The 23,126-nt window shown below is 42.3% G+C and overlaps 1 protein-coding gene across 3 annotated transcripts in view; it reads right to left on the bottom strand.

The window, feature by feature from the left end:
* SEC16B (SEC16 homolog B (S. cerevisiae)) overlaps positions 1 to 21,358 on the bottom strand; it is a 78,581-nt gene extending 57,223 nt beyond the window's left edge. For 2 of the 3 annotated variants that reach the window (XM_010850118.1, XM_010850114.1), the window contains exon 1: positions 8,512 to 10,561. In XM_010850118.1, coding sequence (XP_010848420.1) covers positions 8,512 to 8,513 — 2 coding nt within the window. In that variant the 5' untranslated portion in view covers positions 8,514 to 10,561. Of the gene's footprint in view, positions 1 to 8,511; positions 10,562 to 20,644 lie in introns of those variants that run through there. The other variant, XM_010850116.1, reaches the window with a different exon arrangement.
* Between the last annotated feature and the right edge of the window lie 1,768 nt (positions 21,359 to 23,126).

Raw genomic sequence — 23,126 nt, forward strand, 5'->3', positions numbered from 1 at the left:
TCAATTCTTCGGCGCTCAGCCTTCTTCACAGTCCAACTCTCACATCCATACATGACCACAGGAAAAACCATAGCCTTGACTAGATGAACCTTTGTTGGCAAAGTAAAGTCTCTGCTTTTGAATATGCTATCTAGGTTGGTCATAACTTTCCTTTCAAGGAGTAAGTGTCTTTTAATTTCATGGCTGCAGTCACCATCTGCAGTGATTTTGGAGCCCAGAAAAATAAAGTCTGACACTGTTTCCACTGTTTCCCCATCTATTTCCCATGAAGTGATGGGACCGGATGCCATGATCTTCATTTTCTGAATGTTGAGCTTTAAGCCAACTTTTTCACTCTCCACTTTCACTTTCATCAAGAGGCTTTTTAGTTCCTCTTCACTTTCTGCCATAAGGGTGGTGTCATCTGCATATCTGAGGTTATTGATATTTCTCCCAGCAATCTTGATTCCAGCTTGTGTTTCTTCCAGTCCAGCGTTTCTCATGATGTATTCTGCATATAAGTTAAATAAGCAGGGTGACAATATACAGCCTTGACGAACTCCTTTTCCTATTTGGAACCAGTCTGTTGTTCCATGTCCAGTTCTAACTGTTGCTTCCTGACCTGCATATAGGTTTCTCAAGAGGCACTCATCTCACAAGCTAGTAAAGTAATGCTCAAAATTCTCCAAGCCAGGCTTCAGCAGTATGTGAACCATGAACTTCCAGGTGTTCAAGCTGGTTTTAGAAAAGGCAGAGGAACCAGAGATCAAATTGCCAAAACCGCTGGATCATCAAAAAATCAAGAGAGTTCCAGAAAAACATCTATTTCTGCTTTATTGACTATGCCAAAGCCTTTGACTGTGTGAATCACAATAAACTGTGGAAAATTCTTCAAGAGATGGGAATACCAGACCACCTGGCCTGCCTCTTGAGAATCTGTATTCAGGTCAGGCAGCAACAGTTAGAACTGGACATGGAACAACAGACTGGTTCCAAATAGGGAAAGGAGTACATCAAAGCTGTATATTGTCACCCTGCTTATTTAACTTATATGCAGAGTACATCATTAGAAACGCTGGGCTGGATGAAGCACAAGCTGGAATCAATCAAGCTGAAATTGCCGGGAGAAATATCAATCACCTCAGATATGCAGATGATACCACCCTTATGGCAGAAAGCAAAGAACTAAAGAGCTTCATGGTGAAAGTGAAATAGAGTGAAAAAGCTAGCTTAAAACTCAACATTCAGAAAACTAAGATCATGGCATCTGGTCCCATCACTTCATGGCAAATGGATGGGGAAACAGTAAAAACAGTGACAGACTTTATTATGAGGGGCTCCAAAATCACTGCAGATGGTGACTGCAGCCATGCAGTTAAAAGACACTTGCTCCTTGGAATAAAAGCTATGACCAACCTAGACAGCATAATAAAAAGCAGAGACATTACTTTGCCAAAAAAAATGTCCGTCTAGTCCAGGCTATGGTTTTTCCAGTAGTCATGTCTGGATGTGAGAGTTGGACTATAAAGAAAGCTGAGCACTGAAGAATTGATGGTTTTGACCTGTGGTGTTGGAGAAGACCCTTGAGAGTCCCTTGGACTCCAAGGAGATCCAACCAGTCCATCCTAAAGGAAATCAGTTCAGTTCAGTTCAGTTGCTCAGTTGTGTCCAACTCTTTGTGACCCCATGAACTGCAGCACACCAGGCCTCCCCGTCCATCAGTCCTGAATATTCATTGGAAGGTCTGCTGTTGAAGCTAAAACTCCAATACTTCGGCCATCTGATGCAAAGAACTGACTCATTTGGAAAGACTCTGATACAAGATTGAAGGCGAGAGGGGAAGGGGACGACAGGGGATGAGATGGTTGGATGGCATCACCGACTCAATGGACATGAGTTTGAGTAAACTCCGGGAGTTGGTGATGGACAGGGAAGCCTGGAGTGCAGCAGGAAATGGGGTCGCAAAGAGTCAGACACGACTGAGCGACTGAACTGAACTGCACTGAAAAAGTACCTTACAGGGCTGTGATGCAGATAGACTGAAATCATATATGGCAAAACACCACAGTGCCTGTTAAATAGAGGTTTGCCATAAATCTCTGCCTCTCTGTATTCCAGGTTCCTTACCTGCTGTTAAAGGTGTTTCAATCTAAACGGTGGCAAAACTCATGAATATGATACAATATGATGGTTAAGGGCTCAGGCTTTGCAGTGTGAATTGGATTCGAGTGCCAGAGCATCCCTTGACTAACTGTAAGACTGTAAGACTTCAAATAGGTTACTTAACCTGAGTGTTCTTATTTGTTAAGTGATTGTATTACAATAGATATCCTCACAAGGTTGTTGTAGGATGAGTAAGACAATGTACAGTTCACAGCATGTAGGAGGTGCTCAATGAATATTTGATGCCAGATGAATGCACGAGCTAGGAAAAGCACTTGGCACAGTGCCTGCACATGGGAAGTGTTCACCAGTGCTTGGTGCCAGTGTTGTGTAAAAGATCCTAACAGGAGAGATCCCTTCTGGGCTGTTCAGGGCGTAAGTTCTTAGGTTCTCTTATCATGGTAGTTCATAGCTTTTATCTTAGCTGGTCTTTATTATTGGCTTCAAATCTAATCTTGGGTTATTGCTTTTAATTTTTCTCCTGATCTCTCTCTCATCGTCATAATCCACTGCATTCATAGCTTGTCTTCCCCCGAGACAGGCATCCTTGGTTCTTTATTTATATCACCCAGTGGTATTGGCAGAGTTTGTCCATTTAGGGGCAATGAAAGTGAGTCCAGAAAAGGTAAGAGACTTCACCAAACTCATGCAGTGTCAGTATCAGTCATCAAGTGGCAGAAAATCAATTACAGGACTTCTAGTCAAGGCTTGTTCAGAAAAGCGTACTGGTTAGTAAGAACCTTGTGATATATTTAATACAGGGCTTCCCAGGTGGTGTTAGTGGTAATGAATCCACCTGCCAATGCAGGAGATATGAGACACAGGTGTGATCCCTGAGTCGGGAAGATCTCTGGAGGAGGACATGGCAATGCACTCTAGTATTCTTGCTGGAGAATCCCATGGACAGAGGAGTCTGGCGGGCTACAGTCTGTGGGGTGGCAAAGAGTCAGACACAACTGAAGCAATTTAGCATACATGCAAGCATATTTAATACAAAATTGCAGTTATTTAAATACCCATTCCATAAACTTCAAAGTTATCAGTCACTGTAAATAGGCTCATTGAACTTGACATATATATGGGAATATATATTCATAAAAATAGAAACTCAAAGATTAACTTCTGTATTTCCTCCTTGTCTCATTTGTCAGTCAGTAAAGGTGCATACCACTTTGACGGTTCTACTCCTCTGCCCACTGTTCCACATATAGAAAGAGCCCATGTGTGCACAGCATGAGCGCATACACGTATTTTAGCGGCACTCACATTCTTGTTCTCTCGGCCTGGAATAAGTGACTGCAGATAAAGCCAAGATCCCCAGGAGTGCTGTTCTAATGCTGAATTTAGCACACCAGGACAATTTCCATAGGAGCCGCTTATGATGCCAAAAAACAAAGCTCAGACTTCAGTTTCTGGAGGACACTGAAGGACACGACAAGCTGATGGAGAAGTTTCTTTTCTAAGAATAAATGTCTGTAGTCATAGAAAGGGAGATGGCCAAAGTTCATTATTTTCTGGGAGCTGTCCATATATGGATGTTATAGATTCTCTGCATGCTGAGAAAATACTTACTGCCTTGCTCAACATTGCTTCTGCAACATAGCTTCTGTACAAACCTCCTAAGAATACTTCCTTTTTCACTAAGGATGAATACTCTCTATGATCCATGACATTGTGACACTGTGACACCATGTCCTAGCACTGGTCCAAATGACATTGATTAGAGGGATGATGTCACTGAATGAACCTGACTGGGGTATATAGCCTCACCCTGGGAGCATTTTTAAAAATTATTTCCTTCATTCAGTAAATAATATTTTAGACACATATGATTCATTATTCACTGTAATAAGAATATTTTCTCCTGTACGAGCTGGCTCTCCACAGTTTCTCTAATAAAGCTGCTAAGCCCAGGACTATGTAGAAGAAACCCAAAAAAATCCCAATTCCTATTTAACAACCAAGAAATGGGTGAGGAGCTGAGTACTTCATTAATCATGTATTTACTGAGTGCCTACTATGTGCCACGCACTGTCTTAGGTGTTAAGTGCAGGCCACAGGAAGTGACCGAGGTGAGTTTGTTCCTTATCCTCTTGGAGTTTATAATGGACAAGTAGTAATAATGCCAGCGGTCAGTGCTAGGAGAGGATGGCAGTAAGAAACAGATGAAGCACACACCAGAGGCGCCAAACCTGGTCAGAGAAGTCTTCCCAGCAAAGAAAGATGTCTCAGTGAAGGCCATGTGAAGGAAGACTCACATCCAGGAAGGAAGGATGTGAGTCTGTTAGCCTGGAAGCAGGGCAGGGAGAGCAAGAGAGCAGGTGTTCCCAGCAAGAGGATGGATATGATAAGGGCTCAGAGGTGAAGGAGGACCTGCGCATTTAGCACATCATCAGTAGGCTTTACGTTCAGTGTGGTTGGAGCCTAGAATGCAAAACTAGAGTTGCTAAGACTGAATTTTTGTATCCCTCCGAAATTCGTATATTGAAACCTAGTCCCCAGACTGATGTATTTGTGGAGACTGTGGAGGAGGGGTGATTAGGTCAGGAGAGCAGAGTCCTCATAAATGGAATTAGTGTCCTTATTCAAAAAGACCCCAGAGAGATCCCATGCCCCTTGTGAAGACACAGGTGAGAAGATGTGAGAAGTGAGAAGATGGCTATCTATGAACCAGGAAGCAGGCCCTCCCCATACACTGAACCTGCCAGCACCTTGGCCTTCAGCTTGACAGTCTCCAAAACCATGAGAAATAAATTGCTGTAGTTTATAAGCTAGCCAGTCTATGGTACCACATCACAGCAGCTTGAGTGGATAAAGACAGCAGTGATGAGGGCTGAGACTGGAGACTGTCCTAGCTGCCTCCGCCAGCATGCGGAGCAGAGCGCAGCCCCAGCTGTCCCTAGCATCCAGATTGCACACAGTGTAGAGGACATGTGCTACTACTGCCTGCCTGCCTCCTTTCCTCCAGCTTCTGGTAATAAAGCATTAGTTTTTCTATGATGAGCTTCCCTGCCCCCTCTCAGTTTATGTAGCATGGGTAGGACTGATCCCATCCCCGTCCTAAAATGGACACAAAATTCACACATGACAGAGTCCTGCAGCTCCCTGCCTGAAGTGATTCATTTGGCAGTTAGCACATGTCCAGGGACAAGTCCACAAAGCATGCTCCCAGAGCTTATGCTTGAACTGCTGGGAAATAAGTCTTCCCACTGGATTGACTAAGATGATAAAATAGCAACCTGGAGCCACGGGCAGCCATTGGCCCACCATTCATTCAATCTGCAATAGTTTCTTGGATAACTAGTATGTGCCTCATGCTGTTGTAGACGTTAGGGACACAGGAATAAGGATATAATTCTGCTTTTTAGGTTTTCACGATCGACTGGAAAGGCAAACAAAATAATCACCTTAGATAAAAGTGATAAATGTTACATAGCTTCTTATATGATCACAGAAGGGCAACCAACTCAACCAAATCTTACTAGGAGGAAGGAAAAAACTCATTAAACCTTATTGGATAATTAGGACTTAATCAGGTGAATTGAGGCATGGGGGTGGTTCCAGAAGAGGAATCAGTAAGTGCAAAGGCATAGAGGGGAGGCCCAGCTGGACAGGCTCTGGTGAATATGGCTCTCACCATATTCAATTAGACAGGAAGATAATGCCCTTTCAGGGGAGTGTATATACCAACATACTTGTTTTGGACAGTGAATATGAGTCACAAGCTCCTGAGAAAAGTCTGCAGGGATTCAAATGTGTGGTGGGTGGTATTTATTTGTTTATATGTTGCTTCTTTCCTGAAGATGTGTGTATGTTTTGATTTATGTGTTATCAGCACACAAGTCATAATGAAAACCATGGACATGAATGACATTGTCAAGGAACAGCACAGACTTTAAAATAAAAAATGAGATGAAGAATTAAAGGTAAAAGGCAAAGAAAGAGAAGTTCATGAAGACTAAGAAGGAGGAGTTGGAACAGCATCAAGGAAACCAGGGCATAAGACATAGGAAGAGGTAAAGAGAAGAAAAACAGTAAGAGATCAAGTTACATAGGAACTTGAAAGTACCCACGGGATTCCATAGGGTTCGTGGAATGGTGAGAAAAGGGGTAGAACATTAAAGAGGATTGTTTATTGGCTGGCTGCTTGGTTGGTATAAAATGGGAGACACTTGAACATGCTTTTCCCTATGGTGGAGTGGAAAGCCAGTGTAAAAGAGAAGCTAAAGAGATGGGGGAACAAGGGAAATGAGTGATGGATGTGGTTCCTTAGGAGGCCATAGAGGGATGGAGCTCATAGCCCAGGAGAAGATTACTTGGGTCAGGAAGTACACTTCTGCCATTTAGAAGGGCTGGAGGCAGCAAGGGACATATAAATGCCCGGGTGGGTGCTAGGCAAGGCTAAATATGCATACTAATTATGTTAAATAAATTGATCTTATCCTTCAGATTCTATTAAAACATGTTAATGAGACGCCCACAATTTCCAAAGCTAAAAATGACTGAGCTGATGGTGCTGGGTTTCGGGAAGCTGAGGACGCAACACACAGTCACTTGTAGGTTTTTTTTTTTCCTATTCTATTGGAAGCACAGCCTGACTTATTCTTGATTCAATTTAATTTCTGTTAAGCTGTAGCCTGTGGGTCACACCTATTTTAAGAAATTTCATTTTCCTTAGTGCCAGGCTCTTGCATCTTTGCTCCTCAAAAATCAGCAGCAGTTAGAAAAGTTCCAATCGATAACCACTTGGAAATAGATATTTAAGATGAGTCTGTGTGGAATCACTACCTTTAAGACATCTTTTTCAGAAACAATCTATCCTCTTACCAATATCATACTATATGTGCACCCATCCAAAAAGGATCCTTCAGGTTTAGGTCACAGAAAATCACAATTTGGGCTTCCCTAGTGGCTCAGTGGTAAAGAATTTGCCTGCCAATGCAGGAAACACGGGTTTGATCCCTGATCCAGGAAGACGTCACATGCCGCAGAACAACTAAGCCTGTGTGCCCCAGCTGCTGAGTCTCTGCTCTAGAGCCCAGGAGCCACACCTACTGAGCCGGCACACCCTAGAGCTCCTGCTCGGCAAGAGAAGCCACCACCGTGAGAAGCCGATACATCACAGCTAGAGAGTAGCCCCCTTGCTGCAGCTAGAGAAAGCCCACGCAGCAAAGAAGACCCAGTACAGCCAATAAATAAATTAATAAAAAATTACTTTAAAAAATAAAATCACAATTTGATAAAGCCTAGATGATGACATGTGAAATCTATTTCATAAATAAAGTACTCATTCCCAAATGAGACATGGAGCAAATTCAATGCTGGGTAAAAAGCTGTTCAGCAAGGGGAAAACTCACAGTAGATAAGGAATCATTTACTGACAGAGTTATCCCTCCCACCCATTCATTTTATAGCACAGAAACTGCAGCCCAGAGTGCCATATGGTTTGCCCAGAATTCAGGTCTCCTGACTCCCCACCCACTGTTCATCCCTCTTCTCATAACATCTGCTTTTTCTGCTGGGCAGCAAACATTATTGGACCAGAGACATCTTTCATCTTGTTCACTTAGGTGCCCCCAGCATAGAGGTAACCATCAGAAATACCTGTTAGTAAGTTAACCACACTTAGGGTGGGCCACTGCTGATCCTTTGTGAGGTTTTATAAAGAGCTGAACATCAAAGTAAAAGATCTCAACAGGAAAAAAAAAAAAAAAATCACCAACACATAAACATATGGTTTAGAAACTCTGAAAATACCAGGAACTCCAGACATGATTTCCAGGGTGGCAGTCTCAGGAACAGCAGCTCAAGGTAAGGATCCATGCCAGGGTTTCATTTGTCATTGGGTTGGCAGGCCCCATGCCCCTGGTCATCTATATAGCTTGAGAATAGAAGTTTCCACCACTGCCTCTAAGTTAGCTTTCACCAGTTTGAATCCACCTTAAATATTTAACAGGCTCTCTCCCTCCCTCAAACACTATAAGTGCTAGCCTCCTTTGATCTTCCCATAACCAAACCTGCCTAAAATTTTTATCTTTGCTGAAATCACATGTCCTTTTTGCACATTAGCAATGCACTCTATCCCACAGGGAACAGCCCCTGCCAGAGTATGCAGGTCCTTGGAGGAGTTAAGACTTGAAAGGGGCATTAGCCACAGTTAAAGCTTGTTTTTTTCAAACAAGACCCTGTGAGTTCCCCTTCTGCTGAAAACCATGTGCCAGCTTGAAAACTTTCTACTCTGGTTAAGACCAAATATTTCTCAAATGAATCTTCTAAAGGGGTCTCTAGTGGGAACTGTATTCCCTCTTAGCCTTCTTCAGTTTGAGTTTGCTTTGTGTTAATTGGTTAATGGTCAAAGTAAGTACTTACATCTTTTGCCCCTAAATCAGGAGTTGCTGCTGCTGCTTCTGCTATATCCCAACATGACAGCCTGCTGTTCCTCACAACTGGCAGACACTGTAAGCTGTGTTGCCACGTCAGCTGCCCAGAACCTTTCTGCTTCAGCAACAGTTTCCAGACGGAATTATTTGTATGTAGATCCTGAGGCTGGAAACATGCTCTAACCACCATATTGAGAAGGTCTGGGTAATTACAGAAAGAAATCGCAGACCTTTTCATGTATCTAAATGAGAATTCCAAAAGAAACCTAAATATTATGATGACTTTCTAAACATCATGACGACTTTCTGAACATCATGACAACAAGTTAATAACTGACCAAAAAATTCAAGTGAAAAAAGTAAAATTTAGACTTGTAGACAGCATCATAGATTTTAGAAAGTTAAAAAAATTATGAGCCTGAGCTGAAAAAAATCATGAGCTTGGAATGGCAGAAAACTGAAAAAGTAAATGCTCATAAATAGAGAGATTTTTTAATGGATTATGAGACATTTAAGTTGTAGAATATTCAGGTATCTAATGACAAATAATGAATTAGAGATATAATTTGAAGGGATTTGAAGGGGTTGATTTGAAGGGGTTTCTATGAAACATTAATGAGCCAAAATAAAAAAGGTATAATGTTATTCTGTTTGGGGTTTCTATGACATATAATTGAGTGAAAAGTATAATATTATCCCATATGCTATTATATATGCATATATATTATAATATGTGGTTATATATAACTATGTATCTATATAGATAAAAGTATACAAAAGGTATATCCCCAGCAGTTAATAATACTTGCTTTGTTTGAGGGGGAGGCGATACAAGGACAACGACCAGGGATGGATGTGATTTTTTTAAAGGCTTCACAATAAACAGCATTTATTACATCCCATGTATATAAAAGTATCTGTATGTGAATGGCATGTATACTTGAGAAGTGTGTGGAAGTTAACAAAAGTGTTAATTAGATATCTTAGGGTGGTGGGCTTCCAGATGATTTTTATTTTATTCTCTATAATTTTACATGTATTTCAATCTTTCTCAAAGAAAAAATTTCTTTATATAATCAGAACAAGCAATAAAACTGCTTCTGTTATGTAAAAATTATTGACAAGTGGTAACTTGCCTGAGCACTTCTGTTTCTGAGGCCCTCTGCTGAATTTTAAATAGATTTGGGTTTTTTCCTTCATGTTCCAAATACACTCAAGAATTTTGAAGATGTTCTTGCGCTTATCTGGAGCAGACAAGCCATGCCAAAGAGAAATGTAAAACACTATTGTAGCCCAGACCTCACATGGCCCTCCTCTCCTTTGAGACGGATGGCAGAGGGGGGCCACACCTTCACACCTTCCTGTGATGTGCAGTGCAGTGAGGGGGCTCTATGGCATGTGCACACAGCCCTGTGACAGAGCTGTAACCCATACTGCCTCAGATTGTGCCTCTCGGGGTGACTCAGGAATCATTTGGGAAAATGCCGCCTGAGGAAAGGGGAGTTGGAATTGACCAGTCAATCCCTGCTTTCAGCAACAAAGCCAGAAATTGAGAAATAAGCTCTTATTGACCAGTGACCAAACAGCCAACATATTTTACATAATTAAACTACAGTCAAGGTCATTCTGTATCCACTGGCCACAGTTCCTGAATTAGAATGAAATGAGGTATATGGATGTACTTGGATGTAAAATTACTTATATGGAAACACCACAGAGTTGTTTTTTTTTAAATTGGTACAATCATAGAAAATTCAAGATGTCCCATCACCTTAAAGACTATGTATTAAGTAGATGTGTGTATGAATCCGAAAGCATATATTGTGTATATATATTCATTGCTCTGGAATGGGTGAAGCTCCCAATTTTAAACTTAAATGAGAAAAAGACCTGATGTAGATAAAATAGTTTAATTATAGAAATATTTTGAAAATAATGTTTTAAAAATAAATGTTGTTCCTTAGTTTCAATTACAAAATAGAGGCCATGATCCAGCAACCCCACTGCTGGGCATACACACTGAGGAAACCAGAAGGGAAAGAGACACGTGTACCCCAATGTTCATCGCAGCACTGTTTATAATAGCCAAGACATGGAAGCAACCTAGATGTCCATCAGCAGATGAATGGATAAGAAAGCTGTGGTACATATACACAATGGAGTATTACTCAGCCATTAAAAAGAATACATTTGAATCAGTTCTAATGAGGTGGATGGAACTGGAGCCTATTATACAGAGTGAAGTAAGCCAGAAGGAAAAACATAAATACAGTATACTAACGCATATATATGGAATTTAGAAAGATGGTAACAATAACCCGGTGTATGAGACAGCAAAAGAGACACTGATGTATAGAACAGTCTTATGGACTCTGTGGGAGAGGGAGAGGGTGGGAAGATTTGGGAGAATGGCAATGAAACATGTAAAATATCATGTAGGAAACGAGTTGCCAGTCCAGGTTCGATGCATGATGCTGGATGCTTGGGGCTGGTGCACTGGGACGGCCCAGAGGGATGGTATGGGGAGGGAGGAGGGAGGAGGGTTCGGGATGGGGAACACATGTATACCTGTGGCGGATTCATTTTGATATTTGGCAAAACTAATACAATTATGTAAAGTTTAAAAATAAAATAAAATTAGAGAAAAAAAAATAAAAAAAATAAAAGTGAATGCCATTGAAATAGAAAAAAAAAAAAAATAGAGGCCAAAAAACTTTAACCTAAAATGATCTTGGATTCACCTCATCATTTTAGATAGAAATAATTAGAGATGAGAGAGGTTAAATAACTTGCCCAAGGTCACACAGTAGAACTTAGGGCTCTGGCTCTCAGAGATCATCTCACAACACTGTGCTGCAAATATTAAGAATAGATCATACATAACCTGATTTGTCATAACTAGTGAAGACACCCATAATTACCATACTCTTGCTTAAATGCAAAGAACACCTCCTTAGATTTATGCAAAGAATACTTAAATATGACCTGCATTTGCCATCTTGTCTTATGATTAGTTTAGGCTCTGTTATCTTGTTAATAATCACTGACTTAGACAAATGAAGGATACAAACAGAAATCTGTAAAAAGCAGATGTAAATAAATGCCATATGTGTGATGTCAGCTACAAGAGATGAAGAGAGGAAAATAAACCTAAGGTAATTTCAAGGATGAGAAGAAAAGGAATCAATGCAAAAAGAGATAGGAAAGAATATTCAAAATATGAGGTTTCTTGTTTGAGAACACATCTACTGCTCAGGCTATTATGGACGATCCTGGGCCTTAGTTTACATGGGACTTGTGACCCTGATCCAAAGACCATCTAGCAATCTCATTTTCCACACACTTCCCTCACTTAAAAAGAGACACATTAGGAAAATATGCAAAAAGTATACCCATATTTTCACAAACTAGCATTTTCCTTGGCTCAGACATCTCCAGTAAATTGAAAAGGTATAGATGTGTGTATATGTAACCAAACAACTGAATAAAAAGGAGAAAATGCAATGACTGCTATGTTCCCAAATACATGGTTTCTCACAGGCACCTACTTCACAGTTTCACTAGCAGATTCAAGGAATCAACTCAGATGTTGGTGAACCACAACAGACAGCAGATCACAATATGCACAAATGTTTCCTCTTGAAAGAAGTTTACGCTCCATCCCTTAAATTAAATTACTTCTAACGACAGTCCAGTCTCAGCATTTACCCACCATAAGGCTAAGTTGCTGTTGTTCAGTCGCTAAGTCATGTCTGAGTCTTCGGAACCCCATGAACTACAGACCGCCAAGCTTCCCTGTCCTTCATTATCTCCTGGAGTTTGCTCAAACTCATGTTCAAGGCTAAGTTATGAGAAGGGAAAACATCTTAAACTTCCCAAGAGAGATTAAGCAAAGGGTTTTTGAGGAGAGGCAGTATATTACAAGGGTTATGTGTGTGGGCTCTAAAGCCTTACTACCAAGCTGAGGTCCTGGCTCTGCCACTCTCTAGCCCCATTGGTATCAGGTAAGTCATTGAATAGCTCTGGGCCTCAGTTTTCTTATCTGTAAAATGGGGTTAATAGTAACTCCCTCAGGGGTTGTTGTGAATAGATATTAAATTATTACAGCTAAAAGCATTTAGATTAATTTTACAAAATCCATGCAGCTGCCTTAAGGAGTAGTTCCTATTATTGCTCTTCTTTCTTTTTTTTTTTTTTTTGCCCATTTTAAGCTTTATTTTTTTTCTTTTTATTATTGATTCATAGGAGTTCTAATTCTGGATCTGAGTCCTTTGTTAGAGATATTTATTAGGAATATTTTCTCCTAGTCTATGGCTTGCCTTTTCATTTAACTGTCTTTTTTTTAAGGTCTTTTTTATCGAAGTATAGTTGACTTACTACTTTGTGATAGTTGAGATTTACTATGTTGTATATGTACTATGTATTTATTATGTTGTGATTTACTATGTTGATTTCTTCTGTTGTGTTAGTTTCTGGTGTACAGCTAAGTGATTCAGATATATACAAATATATATAATTCCAAGCTCCTAATTTATCCCTCCTCCCTCTTAACTGTCTTTTAATAAGCAGAAACTTTTAATTTTGATGAAGTCCAATTTATCCATTTTTCTTTCTTTTAAAATTAGTGCTTTGGGGATCTCATGAAAGAAATCTTTGCCTGCCCCCAAAGTTATGAATATATTCTCCAATGTTTTCTTCTAGAAGCTTCACAGTTTCAGCTTTCACAGTTAGGTCCATGATTCACCTTGATTTTTTGGGTGAAGGGGGTGAACTTGGTAATAGCCAGATAGGAGAGACGCACAGAACGAGGTGTGTAGGAAGGCACAGGGAGTTCCCATGCCTTCTCCCGGCATGCCACTCTCCCCAGATACCCATGTCTCCATGTGTCACTGACACAAAATGAGAAAAGCTTTCTTTTTTTACAAATAAGAAAGCTAAAACTCACAGAGAGTGAGCAGTTTGCTCAAAAGTCCCACAGCCAGCAAGGATAACCCAGACTTTGAATCCAGGCCTACAAACCTTTCATCATTGTTTATACTGCCTCCTAAGTCAACAAGGTAACAAACATGGTTACCAGGCGATGGGGGCGGGGGGCAGGGGGGGTCATAAATTGGGAGATTGGGATTGACATGCATACACTACTATGTGTAAAATAGATAACTAATAAGAACCTATTGTATAACACAGGGAACTCTATTCAATATTCTGTAATGACCTATATGGGAAAAGAATCTAAAAAAAGAGTGACATGTGCGTGTGTATAACTGATCCACTGTGCTGTACACCTGCAACTAACACAACATTGTAAACCAAATACACTCCAATAAAGTTTTTCAAAAAAACAGACAACAAAGATCCTTTTGTTGTTATTGTTCGTTCATTCATTCATGTCTTCAGTCACTGGAGAGCTTAGTGTGTGCCAGGCTCTGTCCCCGGTGTTGGGGATCTAGCCATGACCTAGGCAAACCAGAAGCAAACTGTCCTCATGAAGCCTACATGCTGATAAGGGAGGCAGACAAGCAAACAAAAATCAATCCATCATGTAATAAAACAGACAGCAGTCAGTGCCCTGAAGAAAATAAGAAAGCGACGGAGAACAGACAGTGTCAGGGTTGAGATGGGCTCCTTTAGGTAGAAGAGTCCGAGAATACTTCCCTGAGGAGAGACAGTTCAGTGAGGGGTGCTCCAGGCAAGATCTGGAGAAAGAATGGAAACAGAGTGCACTGTGATTACACTTCGCGAAGCACGAACAAGACTGACCTGTTGGAGGTGTGAAAAGGCTCCTGCCGTGAGCTGGTCTGGAGAGGGAAGGTGTGAAAGAGCTTCTCAAAGAAAGGGGAATGAATGAACTAAGGAAACGAGGTAGCACTGCCAAATCCACTTGAGTCCTGTGTTCATAAAATTAAGACCAGTCAGGGGCTGTGTGTTTTCACTCAGTCACTATCTGAGATCTGGTGCTTGGATGCAGACATGAACGGGTGAGTAGAGGGTTATCAGATCCTGGGGTCTGCCAGGTGCAGGCAGCAGAAGGGTAGAGAGGCAGCGGAGTTGAGCTGGGCCATGGACTCACACTGGGGAGGTGGAAGGCAAGGCCAGGGGGCATAACAGACAAGTGGAAAGAGGTAGAGATGATGGCCTGCTGGACCTGGCGAGGTCAAAGGATGGTTGGCACTGGGGTTCTAAAGGGAGTGAGCTGGAAGTGAGGAAGTGGCAGTCACAGTGAAATGCCAGAAACCAACATTGTTGAGTGGGGACAGGTACTAGTAATGACAAACACCGGTATTACTGAGTGGCTGTCTGAGAGGGGAAAAGGATTGTTGAAAGTAAGGAAGTTTAAGGATCGAGAAGCCAGAATAATACTTGGATCACCTCTACTGATGGTCTCAAACCTTCACATACTAGAATGACTGGGAGCTCTTAAAACCTACACAGACCTCCAACCCCCAAAGATTCCAGTTCAATCGACTGGGAAGAGGGGGAGTGGTGCCTGTGCTTTTTTTTTTTTAAGCTTCTTGAATAATTTTAGAGTGCAGTCAGCACTGGGGCTGACTGATCTAAGCAGGCCATCCACCAAGACTGAGGACAGATGAGGGTGGAAGTGAGCCGGCAGGGGTTGAAGCATCCCTGGATCAGGGGGTGACGGCAGGTTGGTGGAGGACTACAGTGCAGAGGTTTCTAGAGATTCAAGGGCCTGTCTTTCAAATAGGTCTGGGAGTGGCCATGAGGAGCAAAGCAAACACCAATTCCATAATCAGGCCCTGGGACACCTGAGGGGTGTCCCCTCATCCCCAAGAGTGAGTCAGGTATCCAAGCAAAGAGGTGATAGGACATTCAGAGAAGAGGCTGAGGACATAGGAGATGGTTTTGGAGTCAGGAGGATGGGAGTCAAATAAGGAGATGTACAAAGATGTGTAAGGAAGGGGGTCTGGGAGTCTTGCACAGAAGTAATGACAAGGGAAGGCATGATGGATTAGTACCAATGCCTTTCAGGGAAGATGGGTAATCGATTCTAATTAGAACCTCTCTTTTGCATTTTCTTTAGACTCTCAGGCAGTGGATTCATTTCCTAGGGCTGCCATAACAAATTACCACAAACAACAGAACCTTATTCTCTCATAGGGAGCTGGAAGTCGAAAATCAGCAGAACCATGCTCCCTCTGAAGGCCCCACGGGGGAAATCCTTACTGCCTTGTCCTTGCTTCTGATGACTCTAAGCAATCCTTGGCATCCCTTGGCTTACGGCTGCATCACTGAGAGAGTCAGTTCCTAGGCAGGTTGATAGGGAGTCTAGGGGTCCCCAAGGAGAGAGGGGTCTAGAATTATCAAGGAGGAAGAAAGGACAAACTTTTTTCTTTCTCCACATTCCTTAGGATTATATAACAATAATGTATTCTGCCTAAGGACAGTCTTCGGATTCAACCTTCTGTAGACCTGGTCTTTACAAGGATGTATCTTGCCTGAGGACAGTGTTATCTTAAAATGTAAATTATGGGAGTAGGTCTGATGAGGTCTTTACAACCTCCAGACATTCTTTGGATTATATAACCTCATTGTTAACGCTAGCAAGCGGGTACTCTTTCTGCCCCCTTCTGATGCCTATGTCAGAAGCTTTCTCTATCTCCTTTATACTTAAGTGAAACTTTATTACACAAAAGCTCTGAGCAATCAAGCCTCATCTCTGGCCCCAAATTGAACTCTTCTCCTCCGGGGGCCAAGAATCCCGGTGTATTCGCGTGATTCAACAACCTTTCATCACCCCAATGTTTGACTCCATCTTTACATGACTGTCTTCCCTCTGTGTGTGTCCAAGTCCCTCCTACTTATAAAGACATCAGTCACTGGGGAATTTGTCAGTGGTTCTGTGCTTAGGTTAGGTGCTTTCACTGCCAAGAGCCTGGGTTCAATCCCCAGTCGGAAAACAAGCCACACAGCAGGGCCAAAAAAAAAAAAAAAGGAAAATTATTTCTAAATAAATAAATAAAAAGATACCAGTCACTGGATTAGAGTCCACTGTAATCAGTACGGGCTTCCCAGGTGGCGCTAGTGGCAAAGAACCCGCCTGCCAGTGCAGGATACATAAGAGATGAGGGTTCGATCCCTGGGTCAGGAAGATCCCCTGGAGGAGGACACAGCAACCCACTCCAATATTCTTGCCTGGAGAATCCCATGGACATAGGAGCCTGGCGGGCTACAGTACATGGAGTCACAAAGAGTCAGACAGGACTGAAGCGACTTAGCACACATGCACTAATCCAGCATGATCTCATCTTGATTATATCTATATCTAGAAGATTATATCTATGACAGACTTTATTTTCTTGAGCTCCAAATCACTGCAGATGGTAACTGCAGCCATGAAATAAAAAGATGCTTGCTCCTTGGAAGAAAACCTTTGACAAATCTAGACAGCATATTAAAAAACAGAAATATTACTTTGCCAGCAAAGGTCCATCTAGTCAAAGCTATGGTTTTTCCAGTAGTCATGTATGGATGTGAGAGTTGGACTATGAAGAAAGCTGAGCACCAAAGAATTGATGCTTTTGAACTGTGGTGCTAGAGAAGATTCTTGAGAATCCTTTGGACTGAAAGAGGATCAAACCAGTCAATCCTAAAGGAAATCAGTCCTGAATGTTCATTGAAAGGATTGATGCTGAAGCTGAAGCTCCAATACTTTGGCAACCTTATGCAAAAAAACTAACTCATTGGAAAAGACCCTGATGCTGGGAAAGATTGAAGGTGGGAGGAGAAGGGGAAGACAGAGGATGAGATGGTTGGATGGTATCACCAACTCAATGGACATGAGTTTGAGAAGGCTCTGGGAGTTGGCGATGGACAGGGAAGCCTGGCGTGCTGCAGTCCATGGGGTCACAAAGAGTCAGGCACAACTGAGCGACTGAACTGAACTGATGAAGACTCTATTTCCAATTAAGGTCTAGGGTTTCAACATGCCTTTTGCGAGGAGGAGAAGGACACAGTTCAACCCATAAGAGGCAATCCATGGAGGTGATGTTACAGCTGGAATAGTGTTCTTATCCAAAGGGCAGACTCTTGGGGCTTCTATTAAATTCACTGCTCGCCTATCATCGCCTAAGAGGGTCATCTTCAGCTCTTCTTTATAAACCTCAGGGTCAGAACAGGGTAATGGGCAGCCTCACCAGGCACACATCCAGCTCGATGGACCCTCCTTAACCCTGCCTAAGTGTGAAAACAAAGCTAATTTGGGGAAAACCCATCCTCCTAGTGGATAAACAATTCAATTTTGTGTTCATGGCAGGTCAGCAGTATCTTTGAATATACATAGAGCATATATTTGATGAGAAGCTACAAAGTGACAAGATAATGAAAGCCTCAAAGACTTCCTGCTACCTCACTATTAGCAGCAAGCAGTGAAGGAGGGATAAAGATGAGGAAAATAACCTGCATTGTGCTAAGAACCCAAATTTAGTTGAAAAAGTAATGTACTCCATCAGTCAATGATCAAGTGCCTATTATTGTAACAACGACACAAGGGGGAAAAAAATGCACAGCGCAGTTCTGCAAAGAACCTATCCATCCACCAACTGGGAATGTGAAGAAACTAGAGCCACGTTTTAAAGTCAATGTTAGTTAACTGTTAACTTGTATGGTGCAGATAGACTCAATAACACAGAAACCCAAAAATAGGAGGGATTCATGATTCCAGGATTACTCAAATGGGGCTTTCTGGAGTTTGGTAAGTATTTCTTTGGAGGCTGTTCTGTGTACCCCAGTCACCAGGCCAGACCCTAAGCCCCCAATTCTCACTCCATGAGATGATCAATGTTCCTCTTTCACAGGCAAAAAAACAAAGGTTCCCAGACACAATGTCATGACTCGCCCAAGGTCAGACAGTTTGTAACTTTAAGTCAGGAGTTGATCCAAATCTTTTATCCTCAAGTCCATGGCTTTTTCTACAACACACTGAAGAATGAATAGGGTTGGATAGGCTCAGGGAATGGCACCCCACTCCAATACTCTTGCCTGGAAAATCCCATGGATGGAGGAGCCTAGTAGGCTGCAGTCCATGGGGTCGCTAAGAGTCGGACACGACTGAGTGACTTCACTTTCACTTTTCACTTTCATGCATTGGAGAAGGAAATGGCAACCCACTCCAGTGTTCTTGCCTGGAGAATCCCAGGGAAGGGGGAGCCTGGTGGGCTGCCGTCTATGGGGTCGCACAGAGTCGCACATGACTGAAGTGACTTAGCAGCAGCAGGTACAGGGAAAACAGGAGAGGGTCGTATGTGTCGGAAATAGGATTAATATTTTATTATTACCTTTAGCTAATTGGCTCCTGAGAGCCAGCCCATATCCCCAGATGAGATGCTGCAGTCAGTCCTCCAGCACTTAAAATATCTGGGTCAGTGAGAAGAGGATCACAAGGTCTCCTTGTGCTTATTTTTAACTTAAAAATATAACCTTTAAAGAAAAGGACAGGATAAAAAAATGAAGAAAAAAAAAATAAGAAATGTTACAAGCTCAAGTCAAAAGGGAACTATTCAACAGGTTATTGATGCTGACTTGCAGGGAGGGGTCCCTGGTGGGTCACAGTGGTCCCTGGCTCCATGAGAACTGAGAAAGGTGCCCTGGAATCTACATCAGAAAGTGGACTTGAGACTGGAGCAGACTAACAGCAGGAGACATCCAGGTGTGGGTGCCACTTCCCCATGCCTGCTCTCCCTTCAAAAAGACACTACCCTTGATCCTTTATTCCAAGAAGAAAGGGAGAGAGAAACTCAGCAGACCTGGTTCCCAGCTTCTAGCACTGGCTTTTGCAGCTTCAGAACAAAAGGAAAAGAAGGGGAATGTTTTAAGCTATCACTTTATGTTACAAAAGTGGCTCCAATTGATATGTGAATGTTGGTCTTATGAAAGATATTCTGAATGCTGTTTTGTGTTTTTTGAGACAAATCAGCAAAAATATAACATCCTTTGCACAGCTGTCCCTTCAACTCAAAGAGACCAGGAATGAGGAAGCTCTAAGTGCCACAGACTGTTTCCCAGGACCTCAGAGTGAGAGGTTTCTGCAAAGCATCCCACTGTGTCATGTGTCGAAAGGAGCACCTAAGAACAGTTTCTCTCAGGTCTGCGATACGATGGTCACTTTCCACCCATGGGTTCCATGCAGGGGAAAGAGTATCAGAGGCAGGTTCTGAGTCTAACAAATTTACTCTCAGGCTGGGTCTCTAACCCCCTAAATGTTGAATATCACTGAAAGATAACACTACCACATACAATACAAGGGCATGCATGCTCAGTCATGTCCAAATCTTTGCGATCCCTTGGACTGTAGCCCATCAGGCTTCTCTGTCCATGGGATTTTCCAGGCAAGAATACCAGAATGGGTTGCCATGCCCTCCTCTAGAGGATCTTCCCAACGTAGGGATTGAATCCACAACTCTGGTGCCTCTGGCATTGGCAGGTGGATTCTTTACCCTTGAGCCACCTGGCAACAAGGCAACTGTGCAAATCCTTGGCTACCTGAGAGCTGAATTGTGTGCCATTGGGAGGTACCAGGAGGCAAGGTCAATATAAGCTGGTTTCACTGAGAAAACAAGACTTCAGCTGAGCTCAGAATGGGCACAACTTGCACTGAAGGGAATGACAGTTTCTTGGAGTGAAAAGATGTGTTTCTTCGGGCACTGTGTGTGCACCACAGATGCAACAGTGAGCACAGTGCATCCTGGCCCCTGCTTTCACACGGCTGCAGTCTCCAGTGATCGGTTTCCTTAGAGTCCAGGGTACTGGATAGTGACAAAAGCTGACATTGATTTAGGGACTATGATGTGCCAGGCACTATGCTAAGTGCTCCACAAATATAATCTCACTTGCTCCTCACTGCAACTCAGAGATAAGTGGAGTTTCCATTATCACCGTTTTGTGAATTGGAGACTAAGGCACACTCAGATAATTCGTGGTGAAGCCAAAATTCAAATCTAGGGCTGCCTGACTCATGGGCCATTCCCTTCCCACTATACCTCATGGGAAATGAGGTCAGGGCAGGGTGGATGGTGGAATGCTTGGAAGCCTGGTGAAGCAGTCCATATTTGCTATGAAGGAGATAAGTTATTTGTTATCAGTGTATCTTCCTGCTGTTGCCTTACCTGCTCTAAGTCAGATTCCCAAGGGACACATCCAAAATTCAGATGACCTTCCAGACAAGACGTGCTCTCTCCCTCCGGATGTCCATCAGCTTTCCGGCCATAGTGAACTGCAATGACCATCTTTAAAGGAAATTTGAGTCCCAATTTTTCTCTATCCGTTAAATCCTAAACCTACAGGAAACCATGAGAAACCAGTCCCCGTGGTTTTTCTCATCTGCCCCCTATATTGGCCTTTTGTAGTTTTCCCAAGATTCAAAAGAACCCTCAAAGCTATCCAGAGACTGGCTTTTTAGGTGACATTTTATCACTCAAAACATATAAAGGAGAAGAGATGCTTGCAAATTTCTCCTTAGCTTTTACTTCCTCATCTTCCCAGGGAGGAAAGGGGGATGAGAGAAGATATATCTGCATTCTCTCCACCTCCCGAGAAGATGCGGGATTGTTCCCAGCCCTCAGTCCTTTCCTTTGCTCTGAACTGGGAAATATTGCTCCCCAAGGAAGCCAAGCAAGATCAGGCAAGGCAAGATGAAGGTCAACCCACCCAGTGGACAGAAAACTAGAAATGCTACCATAAAAGCAGAACTTTTTAAGTTCATATAGATAACATCTTCTTATCAACTATAAACCACTTCCAGGGACCTCCCTAGTGGTCCAGTGGCTAAGAATCCACCTTGCAATGCAGGAGATGCAGGTGTGATCCCGGGTCAAGGAACTAAGATCCCACATGCTGCAGAGCAACTGAGCCCACGCACCACAACTATTGAGCCCACACACACTAGAACCAAGTTGCCCCAGAACCATCATGCCACAGCTAGAGAACCCACATGTCAAAACTAGAGAGTCCATGGATCACAATGAAGATTCTGCATACTGTGGCTAAGACCTGAAACAGTCAAATAGATAAATATTTTAAAATAAATAAATAAGCACTTCCAGAAACAGGCTTTCATTTGAATCTCTCACAATAGTCAGGCAGATTTTAATGCTGACATTACCTTTTTTTTCCCCACTTGAGGAAACCAGGGTACATTATGAAGAAGTAAGTCCCTAAGGTCAAGGAGGTAAAACTTGCAGCCATGCCCTCTGAACTCAGTCTGTGCTCTGTCCTTTCTGGCATATTCACTCAGGAACCCTGATTTGGACAAAATGCCAGATAGGGACAGGAAAGCTTAACGGCCAGTCTCCATGTTGTCATCCTCCAAAATTAGAAAGATTTACCCAATGGTTTTAATTTCATTTTATAATCTCCTATGACTCTACCGTCCAACAATATGTGTTTCTCTTATACTTGTTGGTTTGGTCCTGGCCAATCTTTAAGTATGAAGTTCCATATACTCACTATTTCTGTGGAAGGAAGTGCTATTTTTACTTCACCCTAAAACTATTTCTTTAAAATGATAAAGTTGTCCCTAGTTCTTGTGCTCTGGGATTTTGTAAGTTCATATTTTTATCCTATGATTTTCATTATTTTATAAATTTCAATTATATTCCCCTCTCAGCCTGGGTCTTCCTAGAATGAAAAGCCCTAATTCTTTTATCATCCCTCACAAAGGACTCTTTTGACCCTCTGGATCAATTTAGGTGTCCTCTGGATCCTGTCTGGCTCTGTATGTCTTTGAGGTATATCAGATCATCGGGCCCTCATCACTTTGTCCACTGTTCTGTATAAAAGAGCACAATGGCTTCAGATAAAATCAAATGTTAAAATATTTGAGAGATACTCTTTAAAAATCAAGCAATTCTTCCAACTGTATAGCATGGGGAACTATATTCAGTCAGATCAGATTAGATCAGATGAGTTGCTCAGTCATGTCTCTTTGCAATCCCATGAATCGCAGCACGCCAGGCCTCCCTGTCCATCACCAACTCCCGGAGTTCACTCAGACTCACATCCATTGAGTCAGTGATGCCATCCAGCCATCTCATCCTCTGTCGTCCCCTTCTCCTCTTACCCCCAATCCCTCCCAGCATCAGAGTCTTTTCCAATGAGTCAACTCGTCCCATGAGGTGGCCAAACTACTGGAGTTTCAGCTTGAGCATCATTCCTTCCAAAGAAATCCCAGGGCTGATCTTCAGAATGGACTGGTTGGATCTCCTTGCAGTCCAAGGGACTCTCAAGAGTTTTCTCCAACACCACAGTTCAAAAGCATCAATTCTTCGGTGCTCAGCCTTCTTCACAGTCCAACTCTCACATCCATACATGACCACAGGAAAAACCATAGCTTTGACTAGATGAACCTTTGTTGGCAAAGTAATGTCTCTGCTTTTGAATATGCTATCTAGGTTGGTCATAACTTTCCTTCCAAGGAGTAAGCATCTTTTAATTTCATGGCTGCAGTCACCATCTGCAGTGATTTTGGACCCCAGAAAAATAAAGTCTGACACTGTTTCCACTGTTTCCCCATCTATTTCCCATGAAGTGATGGGACCAGATGCCATGATCTTCGTTTTCTGAATGTTGAGCTTTAAGCCAACCTGTTCA

The sequence above is a fragment of the Bison bison genome, unplaced genomic scaffold, assembly GCF_000754665.1.
Source record: "Bison bison bison isolate TAMUID 2011002044 unplaced genomic scaffold, Bison_UMD1.0 scf7180017864289, whole genome shotgun sequence".
Taxonomy (NCBI): domain Eukaryota; kingdom Metazoa; phylum Chordata; class Mammalia; order Artiodactyla; family Bovidae; genus Bison; species Bison bison.